The 25193-nt window shown below is 42.8% G+C and overlaps 1 protein-coding gene across 9 annotated transcripts in view; it reads left to right on the top strand.

The window, feature by feature from the left end:
- The window catches only part of map7d3 (MAP7 domain containing 3), a 274252-nt gene extending 261707 nt beyond the window's left edge, over nucleotides 1-12545 (top strand). For 8 of the 9 annotated variants that reach the window (XM_059976667.1, XM_059976669.1, XM_059976662.1 and 5 more), the window contains one exon: nucleotides 11675-11810. In XM_059976667.1, coding sequence (XP_059832650.1) covers nucleotides 11675-11682 — 8 coding nt within the window. In that variant the 3' untranslated portion in view covers nucleotides 11683-11810. Of the gene's footprint in view, nucleotides 1-11674 lie in introns of all 9 variants that reach the window. The other variant, XM_059976665.1, reaches the window with a different exon arrangement.
- The last annotated feature ends 12648 nt before the right edge of the window (nucleotides 12546-25193 follow it).

The raw sequence follows: 25193 nt of genomic DNA, 5'->3' as shown, positions 1-25193 counted from the left end.
TTATAAAAATCACAAAGAGGAGGGGTCCCAGAACAGATCCCTGTGGAGCACCACTAGTCACTTACCTCCACACGGAATACAAACCATCTACAACCACCCTTTGCCTTGTGTAGGCAAGCCAATTCTGGATTCACAAAGCAAGGTCTCCTTGGATCCCGTGCCTCATGGCTTTCTGACATATCTTCATATGGGCAATCTTTTCAGGGGCCTTACTGAAATCCATATACACTGCATCCACTGCTCTGCCTTCATCAATGTGTTTTGTTACATCCTCAAAGAATTCAGTCAGGTTCGTAAGACATAACCTGCCCTTGACATAGCCATGCTGATTACCGCTAATCAGATTATGTCTGTCCAAATGTTCATAAGTCCTCCCTCACAGGATCTGCTCCAACAGCTTGCCCACCACTGAAGTAAGGATCACTGGTCTATTATTTCCAGGGTTATCTCTGCTCCCTGTCTTGCTAACAGTTGCATCCCTCCAATCCTCTGGTACTTCTCCCATCCTTATTAATGATGCCAAGATAATCTCCAGAGGCTCAGCAATCTCCCCCACCCTCACTTTCTACAGTAGCCCTGGGTATATCTCATCTAGTCCTGACAATTTATCTAACTTAGTACCTTTCAAATGCTCCAGCACATCCTCTTTCTTAATGTCTGTACACTCAAGTGTTTCGGGTCCACTGTAAGTCATCCCTACAATTGCCAAGGTCCTTTTCACTGGTAAATATTGAAGCAAAGTATTCATTAAGTACCTCTGCTACCTCTTCCTGCTCCATGCACACGTTTCCACTCTTGTTCCTGATTGGTCCTATACTCACACGGTTCATCCTCTTGCACCTCAATTACTTGTAGAACTCCTTGAGGTTTTCCTTAATCCTGCTCACCAAGGCCTTCTCATGGCTCCTACCAGCTTTCATAATTTAATTCTTCCTGGCACCCTTGTAATTTTCTAGAGCGCTAAATGTACCTAGCTTCTTGATCCTTTCATAAGCTTTCTTGTCTGCTTAACTAGATTTTCTACATCCTTTGTACACCGTGGTTCTTTTACCCTGCCACCTTCCCTGCCTCAGTGGAACATACCTATGCAGAACTCCATGCAAATGTTCCCTGAACATCTGCCATATTTCTGCCGTGCATTTCCTGAGAACATCTGCTCCCAATTTATTTTCCCAAGTTTCTGCCTCATAGCATCATTTTCCCCCCCTACCCCAATTAAATTTTTTCCTAAATTGTTTACTCCTAACCCTCTCCAGCACTATGATAAAGGATATAGAGTTGTGGTCATTACCTCCAAAACACTCTTCCACCGAGAGATCTGACACCTGACCAGATTCATTTCCCAATACCAGATCAAATACAGCTTCTCTTTTTGTTGGCTTATCTACATATTGTTTAGGAAACCTTCCTAAACACACCTAATGAATTCCACCCCATCTAAACCACTTGCTCTAAAGAGATGCCAGTTGACATTTGAGAAGTTAAAATCACCCATCATGACAACCTTATTATTATTGCACCGTTCTAGAATCTGCCTGCCTACCTGTTCCTCAATGTCTCTGTTACTATAAAGAGGTCTATTAAAAAAAAGTTATTTCTCCCTTCCTGTTTCTGACTTCCACCCACAGCGACTCAGTAGACAATCCCTTCGTGACTTATTCCTTTTTTGCAGCCATGATACTATCCCTGATTAGCAGTGCTGCTCCCCCACCTCTTCTGCCTCCCTCCCTGTCCTTTTTGAAACATATAAAGCCTGGCATACTCAGCAGCCTTTCCTGCCCTCAGTCATCTAAGTCTGTGTAATGGCCACAACATCATAGTTCCACATATTGATCCATGTTTTTGATCCGCCTTGTTTATGATACTCCTTGCATTAAAATAGACACATTTCAAATCATCTAGCTGAGTGCATCTTTGTTCTATCATCTGCCTGTCCTTCCTCATAAACTGCTCACAAGCTGTTACTAATTGTGCACCAACTGCCCCATCCTATGCTTCATCACTTTGGTTCCCAACCCCCATGCAAATCTAGTTTAAACCCCCTCCAGTAGCATTAGCAAACCTCCCTCCCACAATATTGTTCCCCTCTAGTTCAGGTGCAACCCAACCCACTTGTACAAGTCATCCCTTCCCCAGAAAAGGTTCCAATGATCCAAGAACTTAAAGCCCTTCCCCCTGCACCATCTCCTCAGCCACACATTCATCTGCACTATCTTCTTGTTCTGACCCTCACTAGCTCATGGCATTGGGAGTAATCTGGAAACTACCATATTGGAGATCCTGCTCTTAAGTCTCCTTCCTAAATCCCTGAAGTTACTGCAGAGGACTGCTACCCCTCTCCTGCATATGTCATTGGTACCAATATGCACCATGACCTCTGGATACACACTTTTCCCTTCAAGAATATTCTGCAACTGCTCAGAGACATCCTGGACCCTGGCATCCGAGAGGCATACAGTATCTTGGCATCTCTTTTGCTGCCACAGAATCTTCTATCTGTCCCCCTAACTTTTGAGTCCCCTGTGATCATTGCTCCACCTGACTTCACCCTGCCCTTCTGAGGCTCAGAGCTGACCACAGTGCTATTGGTCTGGCTGCTGCTGCCTTGCCCAGATGGGTCATCCCCCTCAGTAGTAATTTCCTCAAAGAATTCCAACAGATTTGTCAGGCAACATGTTCCTTTGAGGAAACCTTGCTGACTTTGACCTAATTTGTCAATCACCTCCAAGTACCCCAAAACCTCATCCTTAGTAATGAACTCCATCATCTTCCCAAACACTGAAGTTAGGCTAACTGGCTTGTACTTTCCTTTCTTCTGCCTCCATCCTTTCTTAAAGAGTAGAATGATATTTGCAATTTTACAGTCCTCCAGAATCTATTGATTCTTAAAAGGTCATTACTAATGTCTTCACAATTTTCTCAGCTACCTCTTTTAGACCATCTGGTCCAAGTGACATTGACCTTCAGACCTTTCAGTTTCCCAAGCACCTTCTACTTAGTGATAGCAACTACACTCACTTCTGCCCCTGACACTTGAATTTTTGGCATTCTGCTATTCTCTTCCACAGTGAAGTCTGACACAAAATACTTAATAAAGTTCATCTGCCATTTCTTTGTCCTCCTTTACTACCTCACTAGTGTCATTTTCCAGCGGTCAATATCCACTCTGGCTTATATTTTATCTTTTATATACCTGAAAATACCTTTAGTGTCTTTGATATTTTTGGCTAGCTTACTTTCATGCTTAATTTTCTCGTTGCTTTCTGTTGGTTTTTAAAAACTTCCCAATCCTCAAAACTTCCACCGCTGATTTTTTTGCTATATTATGTGTCCTCTTTTGCTTTTATGCTGTCTTTGAATTTCCTTGTCACTCCAACTGCTTCATTCTCCTTTTAGAATACTTCTTCATCTTTGGGATGTATCTATCCTGCACCTTCCGAACTGCCCCAGAAAAGCCCCAGCCATTGCTGTTCTGCCATCATCCCTTTCAATCAACTTAGGCTAGCTCCTCTCACATGCCTCTGTAATTCCCTTTACTCCTCTGTAATACTAATACATCTGACTTTGTTCCTGCTCCACAACTCTTATCTGCATACCTCAACTCAGTTTTATTCCCCCCCCCCCACCCCCAGTTCATTCCCTTCCTACCTTCATCCATGACACTTCACATGCTGTTGATCTGTTCAGTGATTTGAAGTTCCCTGGGTCCAAGCATCTTATCTTCTCTGTGGATGTCCAGTCCCTATACACATCCATCCCCACACCAGGAAGTAACACATCATATTCTGTCTGGTTAGCCTCCAACCTGATGGCATGAGCATCGATTTCTCAAACTTCCAGTATAATCATATAATAATTACAGCACAGAAGCATGCCATCTCAGCCCTTCTAGTCCCTTACTCTCACCTAGTCCCACCAGCTCTCCCGTCCATTCTGCTCTCCAATGTCCGCTCCCTGGACAATAAAATGGACTACATCCGACTCCAACGTAATACTCGGTGGGAGTACAGAGTTTGCTCTGCGTATGTCTTCACAGAGACATGGCTCACTGATGGGATTTCAGACGCTGCCATTCAGCTAGCCTTTTTTCGTGCGGACAGAGATGCAGCTGTCTCCGGTAAGACTTGCAGTGGTGGCTTGTGTGTCTACGTCAACACGGAATGGTGTAAGAACTCTGTACTGGTTTCCAGACACTGCTCATCACTAGTGGAGATTCTGGCTGTTAGATACAGACCATTTTATTTGCCACAGGAATTCACCTCTGTCCTTATATTCGGAGTCTACATTCCCCCCAGCGCTACTGCTAAGGAGGCGCTCTGTGAACTGTATGGGGCTATTAGCGAACTGCAGAATGCATACCCTGATGGTCTGTTTATTGTCGCCAGTGATTTTAACCACGCGAACCTTAAGTCAGTGCTCCCCAAATTCCATCAGTATATGGACTTTGCAACGAGGGGGGAGAACATGTTGGACCTGGTTTACACAAACATCCCTGACGCTTACCGGGCAGAGCCCCACCCCCACCTCGGATACTCAGACCACATCTCTGTTATGCTAATCCCAGCATACAGACCGCTTGTCAGGCACTCCAGACCAGTTCAGAAGCAGGTGAAAACCTGGCCAGCAGGAGCCATCTCTGCTCTTCCAGACTGCTTTGAGCACACTGACTGGCACATGTTCAGGAAGGCTGCAACCAATGGCGACTCTGCCAACTTAGAGGAGTACACAGCATCAGTGACCAGCTACATCAGCAAGTGCATTGATGATGTTACTCTGTCCAAGACCATCACTATACGCACTAACCAGAAGCCATGGATGACCGCAGAGGTGCGTGCACTGCTGAGGTCCCGCGACTCCGCCTTCAGAGCAGGCGACAAGGCAGCAATAACAACAGCAAGGGCCAAACTGTCCCGAGCCATCAGAGGGGCAAAGCGTGCACATGCCCAGCTAATCCACAGCCACTTCCAGGACAGCAGCAATGCGAGGCGCATGTGGAAGGGCATCCAGGACATCACCAATTACAGGACAATATCACCTGACTCTGCAGGTGATGCCTCCCTCCCAGATGCGCTGAATAGCTTCTACACCGGTTTTGAGGAGGAAAATGACGTGGCGGCGAGGAAGTCCACCCTTCCTACAAATGAACAGGTGCTGTGTCTCACAGTGGCTGACGTGAAAAGAACCCTGTGCAGGGTCAACCCACGGAAGGCTGCTGGACCAGACAACATCCCTGGTAGAGTGCTCAGAGGATGTGCAGACCAGCTAGCAGATGTTCTCACTAACATCTTCAACATCTCCCTGAGGAGCGTCACCGTTCCAACGTGCTTCAAGGCCACCACCATCGTCCCCGTGCCGAAGAAGTCTTCAGTGTCCTGCCTAAATGACTAATTACATCCATCATCATGAAGTGTTTCAAGAGACTCGTCATGAGGCATATCGAGACCCTGCTGCCTCCCCTCACTGGACCCCCTGTAGTTTGCATACTGTCCTAACCGCTCAACAGATGATTCCATTGCCACCACCCTCCACCTGGCCCTAACCCACCTGGACAAAAAAGACACATACGTTCAAATGCTGTTCATAGACTTCAGTTCAGCTTTCAACACAATCATCCCTGAGAAACTGATTGGAAAGCTGAGCCTACTGGGCATGAACACCTCCCTCTTCAACTGGATCCTTTCTTTCTTTTCTTTCTTTTTAAATCTTTTTATTAATTTTTAAGCAAACATAAATGAAACATGAATACAAAGAGTTTGAGAGTACATAGTTAATAGTTTAAGTAGACATTCAAATATATAATAATCAATACATATAACCTCCCAAACTCACAGTATTTATGAACAAAAGAAATAAAAAAGAAAAAAAAACACCAAAAAAAAAGAAGAAAAAAAAACACTAACCAACATGGGCCATTGCATAATGTCAGATATATACAGTAGTGCCAATAACTCTGAACCTCCATCCAAATAATTAAGGATAATAAAAGTGAGGTTTAGGAAAAGACAATTTAACTCATATGAAAATGTTGAATAAATGGTCTCCAAGTTTCTTCAAATTTAACTGAAGGATCAAAAACAACACTTCTAATTTTTTCTAAGCTCAAACAAGAGATAGTTTGAGAAAACCACTGAAGTATAGTTGGAGGATTAATTTCTTTCCAATTCAATAAAATAGATCTTCCAGCCATTAATGTAACAAATGCAATCATTCGTCGAGATGAGGAGGATAAACTACTATTATCCACCATTGGTAAACCGAAAATTGCAGTAATAGGATGTGGTTGGAAATTGATATTCAGAACTATTGAAATAATACTGAAAATAGCTTTCCAATAATTTTGCAAACAAGAGCAAGACCAAAACATGTGGGTCAATGAAGCAACATCAGAATGACGTCTGTCACAGGTTGGATTAACATAAGAATAAAATCGAGCAAGTTTATCCTTAGACATATGAGCTCTATGTACAACCTTAAATTGTATTAGGGCATGCTTAGCACATAAAGAAGACGAATTGACTAATAGTAAAATTTTCTTCCACTGCTCAGTGGATATAAGACAATGAAGTTCTTTTTCCCATTCCTTCTTAATTTTTTCAGATACTTCTGGCTGTATTTTCATGATCATATTATAAATGACAGCTACTAAACCTTTTTGACAAGGATTCAGAGCTAAAATTCTTTCCGTAATATCCAATGGACATAGTTTCGGAAAAGACTGTAACTCATTATACAAAAAATTTCTAACTTGCAAATATCTAAAAAAATGAGTTTTAGGTAAATTATATTTATTAGATAGCTGTTCAAAGGACATAAAGCTATCATCCAAAAACAAATCACGAAAACATGTTATACCTTTTGTTTTCCATAAAAGAAAAGCTTGATCCATAAAAGAGGGCCAAAAAAAAAGTTAGGTATTATAGGGCTTGATAAAATGAACTTATTCAAACCAAAAAATTTACGAAATTGAAACCAAATTCGCAATGTATATTTGACTATAGGATTAGTTATTTGTTTATTCAATTTAGATAAAGAAAAAGGAAGTGAAAATCCTAAAATTGAAAACAATGAAAAGTCTTGTACAGATTTACATTCCAAATTTATGCATTGTGGGCAAGCAGCTATAGTCGATTCTTGTGTCCAAAATATTAAATATCGTATATTAACTGCCCAATAGTAAAATCTCAAGTTTGGCAAAGCCAAACCGCCCTCCTTCTTAGGCTTGCAACTGGATCCTAGACTTGCTGACTGGGAGACCTCAGTCATTCCAGATCGGGAGCAGCATCTCCAACACTATCACACTGAGCACGGGGGCTCCCCAGGGCAGCGTGCTCAGTCCTCTGCTGACCCATGACTGTGCTGCAACACACAGCTCGAACCATATCATCAACTTTGCCGATGACACGACCATGGTGGGTCTCATCAGCAAGAACGACGAGTCAGCTTACAGAGAGAAGGTGCAGCGGCTAATGGACTGGTGCAGAGCCAACAACCTGTCTCTGGATGCGAACAAAACAAAAGAGAAGGTTGTTGACTTCAGGAGGGCACGGAGTGACCACTCCCCGCTGAACATCGATGGCTCCTCGGTAGAGATCGTAAAGAGCACCAAATTTCTTGGTGTTCACCTGACGGAGAATCTCACCTGGTCCTCAACACCAGTTCCATAGCAAAGAAAGCCCAACAGCGTCTCTACTTTCTGCGAGGGCTGAGGAAAATCCATCTCCCACCCCCCATCCCCATCACATTCTACAGGGGTGTATTGAGAGCATCCTGAGCAGCTGCATCACTGCCTGGTTCGGAAATTGCACCATCTCAGATCGCAAGACCCTGCAGCGGATAGTGAGATCAGCTGAAAAGGTCATCGGGGTCTCTCTTCCCGCCGTCACGGACATTTACACTACTCGCTGCATCCACAAAGGAAACAGCATTATGAAGGACCCCATGCACCCCTCATACAATCTCTTCTCCCTCCTGCCGTCTGGGAAAAGGCTCTGAAGCATTCAGGCTCTCACAGCCAGACTATGTAACAGTTTCTTCCCCCAAGCTATCAGACTCCTTAATACCCAAAGCCTGGACTGACACCTTGCCCTATTGTCCTGTTTATTATTTATTGTAATGCCTGCACTGTTTTTGTGCACTTTATGTAGTCCAGTGTAGGTCTGTAGTCTAGTGTAGCTTTCTCTATTTTTTTACGTAGTTCAGTCTAGTTTTTGTACTGTGTCATGTAACACCATGGTCCTGAAAAATGTTGTCTCATTTTTATTATGTACTGTACCAGCAGTTATGGTTGAAATGACAATAGAAGTGACTTAACGACTTGACTTGACTTGACCTGCACTCAGCCCATTACCCTCCATTCCTTTTAAATGACAATATCGAACCTGCCTCTACCACTTCTACTAGAAGCTCGTTCCACACAGCTACCACTCTCTGAGTAAAGAAGTTCCCTCGCGTGTTACCCCTAAACTGTTGCCCCCTAACTCTCAACTCATGTCCTTTTGTTTGAGTCTCCCCTACTCTCAATGGAAAAAGCCTATCCACGTCAACTCTCTCTATCCCCCTCATAATTATAAATACCTCTATCAAGTCCCCCCTCAACCTTCTACACTCCAAAGAATATAAACCTAACTTGTTCGACCTTTTTCTGTAACTTAAATGCTGAAACCCAGGTAACATTCTAGTAAATCTTCTCTGTACTCTCTCTACTTTGCTGACATCTTTCCTATAATTTGGTGACCAGAACTGTACACAATATTCCAAATTCAGCCTTACCAATGCCTTCTACAATTTTAACATTACATCCCAACTCCTATACTCAATGCTCTGATTTATAAAGGCCAACATATCAAAAGCTTTCTTCACCACCCTATCCACATGAGATTCCACCTTCAGGGAACGATGCACCATTATTCTTAGATCACTCTGTTCTACTGCATTCCTCAATGCCCTACCATTTACCATGTATGTCCTATTTTGATTAGTCCTACCAAAATGTAGCACCTCACACTTATCAGCATTAAACTCCATCTGCCATCGTTCAGCCCACTCTTCTAACTGGCCTAAATCTCTCTGCAAGCTTTGAAAACCACTGCATTATCCACAATGCCACCTACCTTAGTATTATCTGCATACTTACTAATCCAATTTACCACCCCATCATCCAGATCATTAATGTATATGACAAACAACATTGGACCCAGTACAGATCCCTGAGGCACACCACTAGTCACAGGCCTCCAACCTGACAAACAGTTATCCACCACTACTCTCTGGCATCTCCCATCCAGCCATTGTTGAATCTATTTTACTACTTCAATATTAACACCTAAAGATTGAACCTTCCTAACTAACCTTCCGTGTGGAACCTTGTCAAAGGCCTTACTGAAGTCCATATAGACAACATCCACTGCTTTATCCTCGTCAACTTTCCTCTTAACCTTTTCAAAAAATTCAATAAGATTTGTCAAACATGACCTTCCACGTATAAATCCATGTTGATTGGTCCTAATCAGACCCTGTCTATCCAGATAATTGTATGTACCATCTCTAAGAATGCTTTCTATTAATTTACCCACCACTGACGTCAAACTTACAGGCCTATAATTGCTAGGTTTACTCTTAGAACCCTTTTTAAACAACGGAATCACATGAACAATACGCCAATCCTCTGGAACCAGAATAGCGGGAGAAACCTGTGTCACCTGATATCCTTGTATATTGGATTCCCAATCCTTTACGCCCTGCAATGGCCACTTCCTGGCAGATCCGAACCGGCTCACAATTAGATAGCCTACAGGGGTTTGTGAGCACAGAGCTTTGGAGCCTCTGCGCCATGGGGGGCAGGTTGAGGGAGGCTTAAAATTTCGAATGAAGTTTTTCCTTTGACTGCAGTTACCGACTCCATGTCGTAATTTTAGCGCTGCATGTAGCACACCGCTACACCCCTTTGTACTGACTTGTGCCAAATGTTCACTGACCTAGTTTTGAATACTACTAGCATTCAAAGTGCCCTTACACTCATTGTCATGTTAAAATCTTGTAATCTTTTACTCTTTTGCATTTGACTTTTCTTCACTCCACTCTTACTTTTCTCCTTTTTTATCTTTTACTTTATAAAAGTAAAAGGATGGCTGCCATTGTGAATATACGGTGTATCTGAAAGATAGGTTAGGAGACAGAGGGGGTGGTGTGGCCCTGTGTATAAGAAAAAATATTAAATTATTCAAAAGGGATGACATAGGATCAGTAGGCATAGAGTCTTTGTGAGTTGAGTTAAGAAAGGGCAGGGGTAAAGGACCCTGATGACAGTTGTATACAGGCCTCCAAAGAGCATCCGGGATGTGGATTACAAATTACAGCAGGAGATCTGGATGATGGGGTGGTAAATTGGATTAGTAATTATGCAGATGATACTAAGGTAGGTGGCGTTGTGGATAATGTAGTAGGTTTTCAAAGCTTGCAGACGGATTTAGGCCAGTTAGAAAAGTGGGCTGAACAGTGGCAGATGGAGGTTAATGCTGATAAGTGTGAGGTGCTATATTTTGGTAGAAATAATCCAAATGGACATATATGGTAAATGGTAGGGCATTGAAGAATGCAGTAGAACAGAGTGATCTAGGAATAATGGTGCATAGTTCCCTGAAGGGAATTTTTTTTGGCCAATTTTTGCCATTTCCTCCGTTCGTAATGTAATTAAAAAATGGCAGTTAACAGGAACGGTGGAGGTCAAACTGAGGTCTGGAAGACCAAGAAAACTTCCTGACAGAACTGCTTGTAGGATTACTAGAAAGGCAAATCAAAACCCCCATTTGACTGCAAAAGACCTTCAGGTCTTTATTCTTTGGAGCGTAGAAGGTTGAGGGGGGACTTAATAGAGGTATTTAAAATTATGGGGACAGAGTTGATGTGGATAGGCTTTTTCCATTGAGAGTAGGGGAGATTCAAACAAAAGGACATGAGTTGACAGTTAGGGGGCAACAGTTTAAGGGTAACACGAGGGGGGATTTCTTTACTCAGAGAGTGGTAGCTGTGTGGAATGAGCTTCCTGTAGAAGTGGTAGAGGCAGGTTCAATATTGTCATTTAAAGTAAAATTGGATAGGTATATGGACAGGAAAGGAATGGGGGGTTATGGGCTGAGTGTGGGTCAGTGGGATTAGGTGAGAGTAAGCGTTCGGCATGGACTAGAAGGGCCGAGATGGCTTGTTTCCGTGCTGTAATTGTTACATGGTTAATTAGGGTAGGGGAATGCTATTAGGCAGAGACATGGGAGCAGATGGTCTCAGGAAAATGCATGGCAGAAATGTGGCAAATGGTCAGGGATCATTTGCATGGCGTTTTGCATAGATATATTCCATTGAGGCAGGGAAAAGATGGTAGGGTAAAAGAAAAGTGGTGTACTCCCTGTGGCTGTAGGCTTTCTCTGGATGTTCTGGTTTCCTCCCACATTGCAAAGACATATTAGTAGGTTAATTTGACCTTTGTAACTTGATCCTAGTGTAGGAATGAGTGGTAGAATGTTCAGGGAGCTGGTGAGGGCAAGGGGAGATTAAAATCTGCCATTAATGTAGGATTGGTGTAAATTGGTGGTTAATGGTACAGACCCGTTGGGCCGAAAGGTGTATTTCTGTGCTGTATCTCTGACTGTCTTGTAATGAGAAATTTGTTCTATTTTCCCAGAACTCTGAACATCTTGATTGGAATTGCACTAATACATTCAGTATTTTACCGAGTGCTGAAGGCCTTGTTACATGAAGCTGCTTATAGAGGACTTCTCAGTTTGCGCAGGAGAATTAATGAATCCGTCACCAAGGTGAATTGTCATGTAGGATGCTGGTTTACACCGTTCCATATTTCAGGAGCTTGCTCCTTGACTGTTAAACTTCTGGTAGATTTTCCTAACCTGTTTTTTTGTTAATCTCTCAAATTCCTTTCCTAACTCTCTTGTCAAACGAGTTATTTGGATCTACCTTTATTTTCATATTGAATTAGCTCTGGTTTGTCACCCTCGTCACACAGGAATAAGTTTGTGCAGAATGAATAGAGCTTATCGTTCTGTGAGCAATTAATCCTGTTCATTAAAGTTATTAATGATAACATGACAGTAATGAACCAGCTGTGGTTCACATAAAGTGATGGAGCTGAAAAAGTGTTGCATTTTAACTTTTAATGGTTAAAGTGTAATGGCTTGTCTCACCTCAGTGATTATTCAACTGGAAATGTAGGTAATTATGATAGGATGTAGGAGCTCGATAACATTCACTCCTCACACTTGCACCTCTCCACACCGAGATGTTTAAATAGACTCGACTGTGGGAGAGCTATATTGGGAGTGGGACAAAGTAACATTGAATTGGGAGATGCGTTTTGAAGGAATATTGTGAAAAATGGTGGAGAGCAGTAATATGAAAGAATTAGTTGAAGGTTATTACGTTTCCACTGTTTAATGTTGTACTGAAATAGAAATTGTGAATTAACGGATTGTTTAATTGGCTCCTTTTTTCAGTTTCATCCTTCTAGAATATTCTATTTTTAATAAGCCTGCACTAACGTACATTAATGAAATAGCTTCTGTCATAAACTCTGTTTATTTGTTGTTAGGAGCTTAGCATTTACATTTATTTCACTTAGTTTAAGGTAAGATGTTTTGGCGTAATGTATTTAAGTATTTCTGTATACATCTTAAGTATTAATTTGTTTAACATTCAAAACAGTATTTGGCCAGAAGATTATTTCCTGATGGTCTTTCTGTTCCGAGATTTCTCTTCCAAGCATCATACTGTATTAATGAGGTATAAATAAGAAACGTTAAGGCATCATATCAGGAGCAGTTATCTTTGAACAGCCTCTTCACTGCAGCCTAGCAGGTCATACCCACTTTTGATAGATGTGACTCTAAATCCTACGCTGCTTTCACCCTCAGCTTCAGAACTTATTTAGCTGCTGCCGTCCATAGGAAGGTGCATCTTTTCACAGCAGTTGTTCCAGCTATTAGGTTTACTAAATATTTTCCTGTTCTCAGTTTTTTTTTGAATCTGATAGGGAGCCTCAGGCTGCAGTGACTGACATTCTCAGCTATATTGACTGCAAAAAGAGTACCCTCACTTGGCTGTTGAGCTGTTTTGTTGTTGGTGCAGTTTATAGAAATGAGAATCTTCTGGTCTGTAACACGTACTTATGGCAGTCATCACCTCTCACTGACAGTTCACAGACCAGAACAGTGCCTTAGCTCAATCTTTTTGTGTATTTTTGTAAGATAATTAATTTGAACTCTTTACAAGGAAATGACAATCTCTAGCTGAACTACCCTCTGCGCTGTGCACATGTTGCTTTTGCTCAGTGCCCTCTTCACAACTGTATGTAAATAGCAATGTGAATCATTTAAATAAATTTTACAGGTTTAAAATAAGTGCTTTATTTTGATTCTAACCAGTTTCCAGCATCCTTCAATCAACTATCGATTTGTGCTGTTTTTCTGTGAATAGTATGAAGGAACAGCCACTCTTCTTAGAGTGGAGGGGCACGGAAACATATGTCCTTATGGTCACACAGTACAGGAGCAAGTCCATTCACCTACTGTCTCCACACCATCTGTGGCACCCGTCCATATTGTGACACTGGCGCACCGACTACACACTAGTTTTGGTATCTGTCCATGCTAATGACAGATTTGCCAAATTTAAAGGCTTTGGGAGATTGGTTACTTGGAAACTCCCCTCCAAAACATGATCTGTTTTGATTTGAGTTTAGGTCATGAAGTTAAAGGAGTTGAAAAACGTTTTTTCACCCCCACGAAGAGCACTGGCTGTGAGAGTGGGGAAGGCAGGGAGATTCCTATTTTCACCCAGAAAGAGAGAGCACTTCACACAGGTCAGGGAGAAGAGTTTAACAAAGGAGGGTTTTGCTGTCCTTGGCGCATTAGTGGTGGACCAGTCGATACGTGATTCATTACCAGGAGCAAATAAAAGTAAAGCAGGGTCAAAACGGAGCGGCCATTGTGTGAGTGGACCAGTGCACAAGTGGGAACTTGAGGCTTTGGCTCAAGAGGCTTCAGCGAGAAGGCACAGGTAAGTAACAGGTAAGGCTTTTGTAGTGGATTGAATAAAAAGTCACTAAATTACAGCTAAATAAGTAAAGTAGGGATGATGCAGGATCAGGTGATGTGCTGTAGCTGCATGATGTGGGAGCTGGTGGACCCCATTGTGGTTTCCGGTGACCATATCTACAGCAGGTTGGTTGCTCGAGAAACTCAGACTCAAAGTTGATGACCAGGAATCTGAGCTTCAAACACTGCGGCACATCAGGGAGGGGGAGAGTTACCTGGATTCTCTGTTTCGAGAGGTAGTCACATCCATTAGAATAGCTGCTTCAAATTTGGTCTGTGGTCAGGGATAAGAGGGTGTTACTGCAAGTGAGGTGGGTACTGGGATCCAAGAGACAGTGCTGGAAGAGCCTCAACCCCTGAGCTTGTCCAACCGGTCTGAGATTCTTGCTCCCTGTGTGGATGAGAGTGGGGGCTGTAGGAAGGATGAGCAACCTAACTGTAGCACCTTAGTTTAGGGAGCCATTCAAAAGGAGGAAGAAAACAAAAATGTAGTGGTACTTGGGGATAGTATAGTCAGGGGAGTAAACAGAGTTCTCTATCGTGAAGATAGAGCATCCTGAAGGTTGCGTTGCCTGCTTGGTCCCTGGGTTCTGCTGAGGGAATTTGAGCAGCTAAGGACTAAAAGAGTGGAACCAAAAAGGTAGTAATCTCTGGATTACTATCTGAGCCACGTGCAAATTGTCATAGAGTCAAGAAGATTAGAGAGTTAAATGTGTGGCTCAAGGATCAGTGTGAGAGAAGTGGGTTTGAATTCATAGGAAATTGGCACCAGTATTGGAGAAGGAAGGAGCTGTACCAAACGGACGGTTTCAACCTGAGCCATGATGGGACCAGGATCCTAGATCCTAGCAAATAACCAGGGCTGTGGATAGGGCTTTAATCTAAGTAGTAGAGGGGTGGGTTCAACAGATTGGAGAAGTATTGATAAAATTTTTAAAAAGTGTGGATAAAGTAAAAGATAAAAAGGAGAAAAGTAAGAGTGGAATGAAGAACAGTCAAATGCAACAGAGTAAAAGATTACAAGATTTTAAAAGGACAGTGAGTGTAAGGGCACTTTGAATGCTAGTAGTATTCAAAACTATAGGTCAGTGAACTTTTGGCACAAATCAGTACAAAGGGGTATGATTTAGTGGCCATTAGAGAAATGTGGTTACAGGGTGTAAAGGATTGGGAATCAAATATCCAAGTAAAACAGAAGGATAGACAGGAAGGTAAGGGAGGTGGGGTGGCACTGTTAATTACAGGTGAGATCAGGACAATAGCGAGAGACGATATAAGATCTACAGAGCAGAATGTTGTATCCATCTGGGTAGAGATTAGGAATAGTAAAGGGAAAGAATCACTGGTGGGAGTTTTCTATCGGCCACCAAATAATATTACAGTGGCACAGGCAATAAACAGAGAAATATCTGAGGCATGTAAGAATGGAACAGCAGCTATTATGGGGGACTTTATCTTGCACATAGATCGAGTGAATCAGGTTGGTTAAGGCAGTCTTGAGGTGGACTTCATAGAATACATTCATGAAAACTTTCTTAAACAGCATGTTACTGAACCTACAAGGGAACATGCTATCTTAGATCTGATCCTGTACAAAGTGACAGGTAAAATTAGTGCTCTTGTAGTTAGGGTTCCTCCTGGAAAGAGTGATCACAGTATGATTGAGTTTACCATACAACTGGAGGGTGCAGTAGTTCAAACGAAAACCTGTGTATTCTCCTTACACAATGGAGGCTTCAATGGGATGAGGAATTTGGCTGGTGTAGACTGGGAACACATGGTGGGGTGGTTAAGGGACAGTAGAATGCTTTCAAATAGATTTTTCACAGTGATCAACAGAAGTATATTTCAGTTAAAAGCCAGGACAGTAAGGGTGGGGCGAGCAAGCCTTGGATAACTAAGGAAATAAAGGAAGGCATCAAACTATAAGCTTGGGTGTATAAAGTCTCCAAGAGTAGTGGGAAACTGGAAGATTGGAAAAACTTTAAAAAAACAACAAAGAACCACAAAGTGAGCAATAAAGAAAGGGAAGCTAGATTATGAAAATAAACTAGCATGAAATATAAAAACAGATAGTAAAAGTTTTTATAATTATATAAAGTGGAAAAGGGTGGCTAAAGCGAATGTAGGTCCCTTGGAGGAGGAGAAAGGGGGAATTGATATTGGGTAATGAGGAAATGGCTGAGGCTTTGAATGACTATTTTCTGTTGGTCTTCACAGTGTAGGACACATCCAACAAGCCAAAGAAAGATGTGGATGCGCTAGGAGGTGAGGACCTCAATACAATAGCAATCACTCAAGAGGTAGAGCTGAGCAAACTTGTGAGCCTGAAGATAGATAAGTCCCCTGGTCCTGATGGAATGCATCCCAGGGTACTGATAGAAATGGCAAAAATTATAGTAGAGGTTTTGGTGATAATTAACCAAAATTCTCTGGGTTCTGGGCAGGTCTTGGCGGATTGGAAGATGGTGAATGTCACACCACTGTTCAAAAAAGGATGTAGGCAAAAGGCAGGTAACCGTAGGCCAGTTAGTTTAACATCTGTAGCTGGGAAAATGCCTGAAGCTATCATTAAGCAAGAAATAGCGAGGCATCTGGAAAGAAATGGATCCGTCAGACAGACGCAGCATGGATTCAGTAAAGGCAGGTCCTGTTTGACAAACTTACTGGAGTTCTTTGAGGATATAATGAGCGTAGTGGATAGAGGGGAACAGATGGGCGTAGCTTTAAGATGATAGAGTCTTTTAAGAGTCTCCTGGACAGGCACGTGGAGCTACAAAAAATAGAGGGCAAAAGGTAACCCTAGGTAATTTCTAAAATAAGTACATGTTCGGCACAGCATCATGGGCCAAAGGGCCTGTATTGTGCTGTAGGTTTTCTATGTTTCTATTTACCTGGATTTCTAGAAGGCAATTGACAAGGCAAGGAGGCATAGCGTTGAGGGTGATGTATTAGCATGGATAGAGGATTGGTTAGCTGATAGAAAGCAGAGAGCTGAATACATGGGCGTTACTCTGGTTGGCAAACAGTGGTGAACAGTGTGCCATGGGTGTCAATGCTGGGCCCGCAACTGTTCACAATATACATTAACGATCTGGAAGAGGGGACCAAGTGCAGTGTATCTAAGTTTGCTCCTGATTCTAAATTGAGTGGGAAAGCAAATTGTGCAGAAGATACAGAGAGATATAGATAGACAGACATACCTTATTGATCCCGAGGGAAATTGGGTTTCGTTACAGCTGCACCAACAAAGAACATAGCAATATAAAACCATAAATAATTAAATAATAATAAGTTAATTATTCAAGTGGAAAAAAGTCCAGGACCAGCCTATTAGCTCAGAGTGTCTGACACTCCGAGGGAAGAGTTGTAAAGTTTGATGGCTGCAGGCAGGAATGACTTCCTATGATGCTCAGTGTTACATCTCGGTGGAATGAGTCTGTGGCTGAACGTACTCCTGTGCCTAACCAGTACATTATGGAGTGGATGGGAGTCATTGTTCAAGATGACATGCAACTTGGACAGCATCCTCTTTTCAGACACCACCATCAGAGAGTCCAGTTCCACCCCCACAACATCACTGACCTTACGAATGAGTTTGTTGATTCTGTTGGTGTCTGCTACCCTCAGCCTGCTGCCCCAGCACACAACAGCAAATTTGATAGCACTGGCCACCACAGACTTGTAGAACATCCTCAGCATCGTCCGGCAGATGTTAAAGGACCTCAGTCTCCTCAGGAAATAGAGATGGCTCTGACCCTTCTTGTAGACCACCTCAGTATTCTTTGACCAGTCCAGTTTATTGTCAATTCGTATTCCCAGGTATTTGTAATCCTCTACCATGTCCACACTGACCCCTTGGATGGAAACAGGGGTCACCGGTGCCTTAGCCCTCCTCAGGTCCACCACCAGCTCCTTAGACTTTTTCACATTAAGCTGCAGATGATTCTGCTCGCACCATGTGACAAAGTTACCCACCATAGCCCTGTACTCAGCCTCATCTCCCTTGCTGATGCATCCAACTATGGCAGAGTCATCAGAAAACTTCTGAAGATGGCAAGACTCTGTGCAGTAGTTGAGTTACAATACTCTGTCCAATAACTAGCTTTCTGCAACATGTATCAAGACATTAAATTTGTTCAGGAATAAATACATGTTGAAGAAGTTGCAAGAATCTGGTAGGTGTTGCTGGTATATTGTTCTGTATGCCCAGAATGGGAATTATTGCAGCATCACACCAAGCCTGTTCTGTATTACACCAGCCAGAACTGACTTGTTTCCAATCCTCCGGAACCTCTCCCGTCCCCATTGATTCAAAGATCATCGCCAGAGGCTCAGCAATCTCCTCCCTTGCTTCCCACAGTAGCCTGGGGTACATCTCATCTGGTCCTGGCGACTTATCCAACTTGATGCTTTCCAAAAGCTCCAGTGCATCCTCTTTCTTAATATCTACATGCTCAAGCTTTTCAGTCTGCTGCAAGTCATCACTACAATCACCAAGATCCTTTTCCGTAATGAATACTGAAGTATTCATTAAGTACCTCTGCTGTTTCCTCCGGTTCCATACACACTTTCGCACTGTCACACTTGATAGGTCCTATTCTTTCACATTTTATCCTCTTGCTCTTTACATAATTGTAGAATGCCTTGGGGTTTTTGTTAATCCTGCCCGCCAAGGCATTCTCATGGCCCCTTCTGGTTCTCCTAACTCCCTTCTTAAGCACCTTCCTATTAGTCTTATAATCTTCTAGATCTCTAACATTACCTAGCTCTCTGAACCTTTTGTAAGCTTTTCTTCTCAACTAGATTTATTACCGCCTTTGTACACCACAGTTCCTGTACCCTACCCATAACTTCCCTGTCCCATTGGAATGTACCTGTGCAGAACTCCACACAAATATCCCCTGAAATTTGCCACATTTCTTCTGTACTTTTCCCTGAGAACATCTGTTTCTAATTTAAGCTTCCAATTTCTTGCCTGATAGCTTCATAATTTCCCTTCCTCCAATTAAACGCTTTTCTAACTTGTCTGTTCCTATCTCTCTCCAATGCTATTGCAAAGGAGATAGAATTATGATCACTGTCTCCAAAATGCTGTCCCACTGAGAGATCTGACACCTGACCAGGTTATGTCCATACATGGCCTCCTCTATTGCTATGATGAGGCCAAACTCAGGTTGGACGAGCAACACCACATATACCATCTGGGTAGTCTCCAGCCCCTAGGTAAGAACATCGAATTCTCCAACTTGTGGTAATTCCCTCCCCCTCCCACTTTCACTCTGCCTCGTCTTCCAGCTGTCTATCACCTCTCTCATGATTCTGCCTTCTTCTACTACCCATAGTGCTCTCCCCTTACATTCCTCCTTCACCTTTCCTGCCTATCCCCTCCCCACCCTTTGATCTTTCCCCTGATTGGTTTTTCACCTGGCACATACTAGCCTTCTCCTTCCCACCCTCCCCCCACCTTTATGGGGCCCCTGCTCCCTCCTCCTTCAGTCCTGACGAAGGGTCTCGGCCGGAAACATTGACTGCTCATTTCCACGGATGCTGCCCAACCTGCTGAGTTCCTCCAACTTGTTTGTACTTGTTGACCTGACCAGGTTTATTTCCCAGTACCAATTCAAGTACAGCCTCTCCTCTTGTAGGGTTATCTACATATTGTGTCAAGAAACCTTCCTGCACACACCTAACAAACTTCACCCCATCTAAACCCTTTGCTCTAGGGAGATGCCAATCGATATTTGGAAAATTAAATTCTCCCATCACGAGAACCTTTCCAGGATCTGTTTCCCTATCTGCTCCTCAATAACCCTGTTACTATTGGGCAGCCTATAAAAAAACACCCAGTAAAGTTATTGACCCCTTCCTGTTCCTGATCTCCATCCACAGAGAATCTGCAGACAATCCTTGCATGACGTCTACTTTTTCTGCAGCCATGACACTCTCTCTAATCAACAGTGCCACGCCTCCACCTCTTTTGCCTCCCTCCCTGTCCTTTCTGAAACATCTAAAACCTGGCACTTGAAGTAACCATTCCTGTTCCTGAGCCATCTAAGTCTCTGTAATGGCCACCACATTATAGCTCCAAGTACTGATCCACGCTCTAAGCTCATCCGCGTTGTTCACAACACTCCTTGCGTTAAAATAGAGATATCTCAAACCTTTGGTCTGAGCGCATCCCTTCTCTATCACCTGCCTATCCTTGCTCTCGCACTGTCTACAATCTTTATCTATTTATAAGCCAACCTCTTCTTCCCTAGTCTCTTTAGTTTGGTTCCCACCTCCCAACAATTCTAGTTTAAACTCTCCCCAGTAGCCTTAGCAAATCTCCCCGCCAGGATATTGGTCCCCCTGAGATTCAAGTACAACCCGTTATTTTTTTACAGGTCACACCTACCCCAAAAGAGGTCCCAATGATCCAGAAATCTGAATCCCTGCCCCCTGCTCCAATACCTCAGCCACATGTTTATCTTCCACCTCATTCTATCCCTATTCTCACTGTCGCGTGGCACAGGCACTAATCCCAAGATTACTGCCTTTGCGGTCCTGTTTCTCAACTTCCTAACTGCCTGTAGTCATTTTTCAGGACCTGTTCCCTTTTCCTACCTATGTTCTGAGTACCAATATGTACCATGACCTCTGGCTGTTCTCCCTCCCATTGCAGGATATCTTGGACACAATCTGAAACATCCCAGACCCTGGCACCTGGGAGGCAAACTACCATCCAAGTTTCTTCCCTGCGTCCACAGAATCGCCTGTCTGACCCCCTAATTATAGAGTTCCCTATCACTACTGCCTTCCACTTACTTTCCCTACCCTTCTGAGCCACAGGGCCAAACTCTGTGCCAGAGACACGGCCACTGTTGCTTCCCCCAGATAGGCTATACCCCCCCCCCCCCCAACAGTACTTAAACAGGAGTACTTATTGTTTAGGGGGATAACCATAGGGATACTCTAATACCTGAGTCTTTCCCTTCCCTCTCCTGTTACCCGCTTGTCTGTCTCCCGTGGCCCCAGTGTGACCACTGCCTGTAGCTCCTTTCTATCACCTCCTTGCTTTCCCTGACCAGGCGAAGGTCATCAAGCTGCATCTCCAGTTGCCTAACTTGCTCCCTTAGGAGCTGCAGCTCAACGCACCTGGTGCAGATATGGCCATCCAGGAGGCTGGGAGATTCCAGGACCTCCCACATCTGACACCGAGCACAGAAAACTGGCCTCACACACATGCCTCCTCCTTTCCGCAAATCACACTGGTAAACCTACTTTGCCTTGCCCCATCACCGCCTAAGCCCATTGAACCAAAGCCCTATCACTCTGCCACCTCTCACTTAGCTGCCCGCCGGATATGGCGGTCTTTTTAAACCTTTCGCACTCTACTGGCTGACGTTATGCAGTGTTGGTAAATGCAAAGTCATCAACTTTGGAAGGGAAAATAGAAGAACAGATTATTATTTGAATGGTAAAAAATTGCAGCATGCTGCTATGCAGAGAGACTTGGGAGTGCTTGTGCATGAATCACAGAAGGTTGGTTTACAGGTGCAACAGACTATCAAGAAGGCAAATTGAATGTTGGCCTTTATTGCTAGAGGGATTGAATTTAAAAGCAGGGTACTGGTGATGATGCACCTGGAGTACTGCATGCAGTTCTGGTCTCCTTACTTGAGGAAAGATATACTGGCTTTGGAGGAGGTGCAGAGGAGATTCACCAGGTTGATTCCAGAGAAGAGAGGGTTAGACTATGAGGAGAGATTGAGTCGTGTGGGACTGTACTTGCTGGAGTTCAGAAGAATGAGAGGAGATCTTTTAGAAACATATAAAATTATGAAAGGGGTAGATGAGATGGGGGCAGGAAAGTTGTTTCCACTGATGGTTGAGACTAAAACTAGGAGACACAGCTTCAAGATTCAGGGGAGTATATTTGGGATGGAAATGAAGAGGAGCTGCTTTCCCCAGAGAGTGGTGAATCTGTGGAATTCTGTGCCCATTGAAGCAGTGGAGGCTACCTCAGTAAATGTATTTAAGTCAAGGCTGGGTAGATTTTTGCATAGTGGGGGAATTAAGGGTTGTGGAGAAAAGGCAGGGAGAGCATTGGCTGCAAGAGTGGGGAAGGCAGATACTGTATTCCTGTTTTTCACCTGAGAGGAGAGCACTACCTGCTGAGAAGTGCAACTGGTATTGGTGGGTACTTGATGGTTAGCACAGGCAAAGTGGGCTGAATGGTCTGTGCAATATGATTCTAAATACAAATAAAAGCTAGATATACAGTATACAGTGCATATAGTAATATACAGTGCAATTCAGTTAATTGGGCCATTGGTTAATCAGGGCAGTCACTTATTTGGGCCAACTCTTAAAGTACAAAGACTATTGGAGAAAATAGCTGGGATTCCATTTGTTTAATTGGGACAGAAGAGTGTTGCTGACAGATTCTACCTCGCGTTAGTCACAAGCACTACATGGCCTTTAGACCTACACCACGCTAAGAGTGAATAAATTTTTAAATAGTGTTAGTTGCACGTATTTGTGTTCATATGGCAGTGATTTTTTCCCCCACTGATAGTTGGAGGGAAATAACCAGTAAGAAAATTCTGAACTATTTTACTCACTGCGGTTTCAAGCATTCAGGCTTGGAGATGCCAGAAACAATCAGGACTGAAAATGAAACTATTTCACTACTTCAACAAGTTAGGAACCATAAAGATATCGATGATCATTTTGAATGTTACAATTAAAGTAAAGACTTGGAGCATGTAATCATCAAGACCATTGTATGAGGCAGTCCATTATCAACACTAGGTGTCTGCACTGATTTTGTTCATTTACAGTCGATCAAAAGATGGTGGAAAGTGTACAGATACACTGGATGAATTTTTCCCTCAACAATTAGGAACAAATACAGTGTACTGTAGTAATGTTGGTAGTGTTCTAAGTTATTCTGTATTTCATCTAAATACATAATTACTTAGTTAAGAAATAGTTTGTCATTTCTATACCTTTTTAACTATTTTCATAGACCTTCATCTAATTGGGCCAAAATGTACTGGTGCCAATTAACCAGAATCCTCAATGTTCAGAACGATTTTCAAGAGCAATGTCCGAGTTATTTTTTGGACCTTGTTTGTGTGATGAGATATGGTAAATCATTAATCTCTTTGTAAAATGACCCTCTGGGGGATTAGTGATCACAACATGATAAAATATGTTTGGTCTGCTGAAAGTTTGCAGCAGTTTCTGTTTTTATTGAAGTGAAATCTGGATTCTTCACAAGTTATCACTTGGTTTGGCTTTGTGAAAGGGAGTTGAGGTTAATAAATTGTTGGGTGTGAGAAGCAATGTGAAGGTTAGCCATTGAATGGACTATATTTAGATTTTCAAAAGTACCAATAAAATGCACAAATAATGGTTCAAAGATAATGGTTCAAAAATAATGGCTACATAACACCAGTAAAAGGAGATGAATGGGGACCAGTGCAGGAGTATTGTACATTCTACATTCAAGATTGTTTAATGTCATTTTCTGTATGCAAGTGTAAAGCAGAACAAAGTAATTGTTACTCAGGCTCCAATGCATCACAAAATAGTGTAATAAGATAAAGAGCACAATAATCTTTTCTAAAAACCTGTAATACCCTGGTTGACATCTTTACTGTTATGCTCTAGATATTTTATTTAGCAGTTCTGTAAGAGCAGTCTGTTCCGCTTTCAGCCTATTTGGGTTATTGTTGAAGATGAGGAATGATAAGGAATGTGTGCCATCCAGTTAGAATGGTGGAACTGTGGGGAGAATTTTTGGTTGTTCTTGGGTTTGTTGTTCGGCGGGAGATGAAGAGAAAAGACACTGGAGAGAACTGGTCATAGGATGCAACCCAGTGGGAGGCCTGTTTATTCAAGATGGATTGCAAGCAACATTCAGAAGGTGGTATGTGCTTTCACGCAGACTGAGGGCCCTGTGCGTGAGTGACAGAGAAGTTCAAGATGAGCTCCAACTTGTGCAGATTTGACTTAATTAAAATGGGCCATTGCCTTTTTGTTTTTCTTTACTAACCCTTTAATTAAGAGTCATAAATATAATTTCTTTAATTGTATGCAATGTGCTGTCTGTTGTTTCTTGGCACTGAGTTGTAACAAGATAGCAAATTAAACAGCATCCACACAAGCTGAGGTTTGGGATGGGAGAGCCTTCTCAGTCTCAGAGTTTGACGGGACTGGAGAGAAACGTACACAGCCAAGGGAACCAGGTGGTTTCAAACACAATAAATATGTATGATAGCTTACATGTAGATTGATATCAAGGTAATGCTGGACATAGAAGTGTCTATACATAAGGTGACTGACAGGAAATGATGAAGTAGTGAGGGTGGAGGGTGTGAAGGGTTGGTTTAGTGGATGGAGGTGATGATCAGCCTTACTGCTTGAAGAAAGTAACTACTTTTGAGTCTGGTGCTCCTGGTGTAGATACTATATAGCCTCCTCCCTGATAGGAGTGGAAGAAACAGTACATGAGCAGGAAGATGGGATCATTTATGATGTTCATGGCCCTTTTCCAGCACCTTTCAGTATGTATGTCTTTGATAGTGGATAGGTGGGCAACTCTGATGATACAGAGCTAGGAGTGAGAGACTATAAATCTTCGCACTTGTCTATCGCTACCTTTTCCTTCTACACCACAAACCCATGGGTGCTCAGTTGTAAATCTATTCTGAATAACATCGGGTATCCACAGGATTTTGGAATCTGGAAAATCAGAGGCTACAGGAGTCAGGAAGGTGACATGAGGCAACTGGCCTGTGTGGATTGAAGTCAGGTACTTTCTGAAGAGCATTTGAGGTGAACTCATGTCCATCCCTCAGCATGAGGCACTGCTGGTTTTGGATTCCAAATGATGGGTGTGGAGCACATACTTCCCATGGTGGACACTGAGGATACATGCAGTCACTAGTAATCAGAGAGAAATGAAGAGACAGACCATTCTCACGAGGTCTGGCTGAAGCAAAGAAAATTTAATGGGAAAAGAGCTGGGTGGGAGATGGAGGGGTGTGGATCACATAGACTGTTACTGCTGGTACATGGGAAGATGGAAGGGGATAGATC

Source organism: Hypanus sabinus, chromosome 8 (genome assembly GCF_030144855.1).
Source record: "Hypanus sabinus isolate sHypSab1 chromosome 8, sHypSab1.hap1, whole genome shotgun sequence".
Lineage (NCBI taxonomy): Eukaryota > Metazoa > Chordata > Chondrichthyes > Myliobatiformes > Dasyatidae > Hypanus > Hypanus sabinus.
Note: the sequence above shows the minus strand (reverse complement) of the source record. Positions and strands in the feature narration are given on the sequence as shown.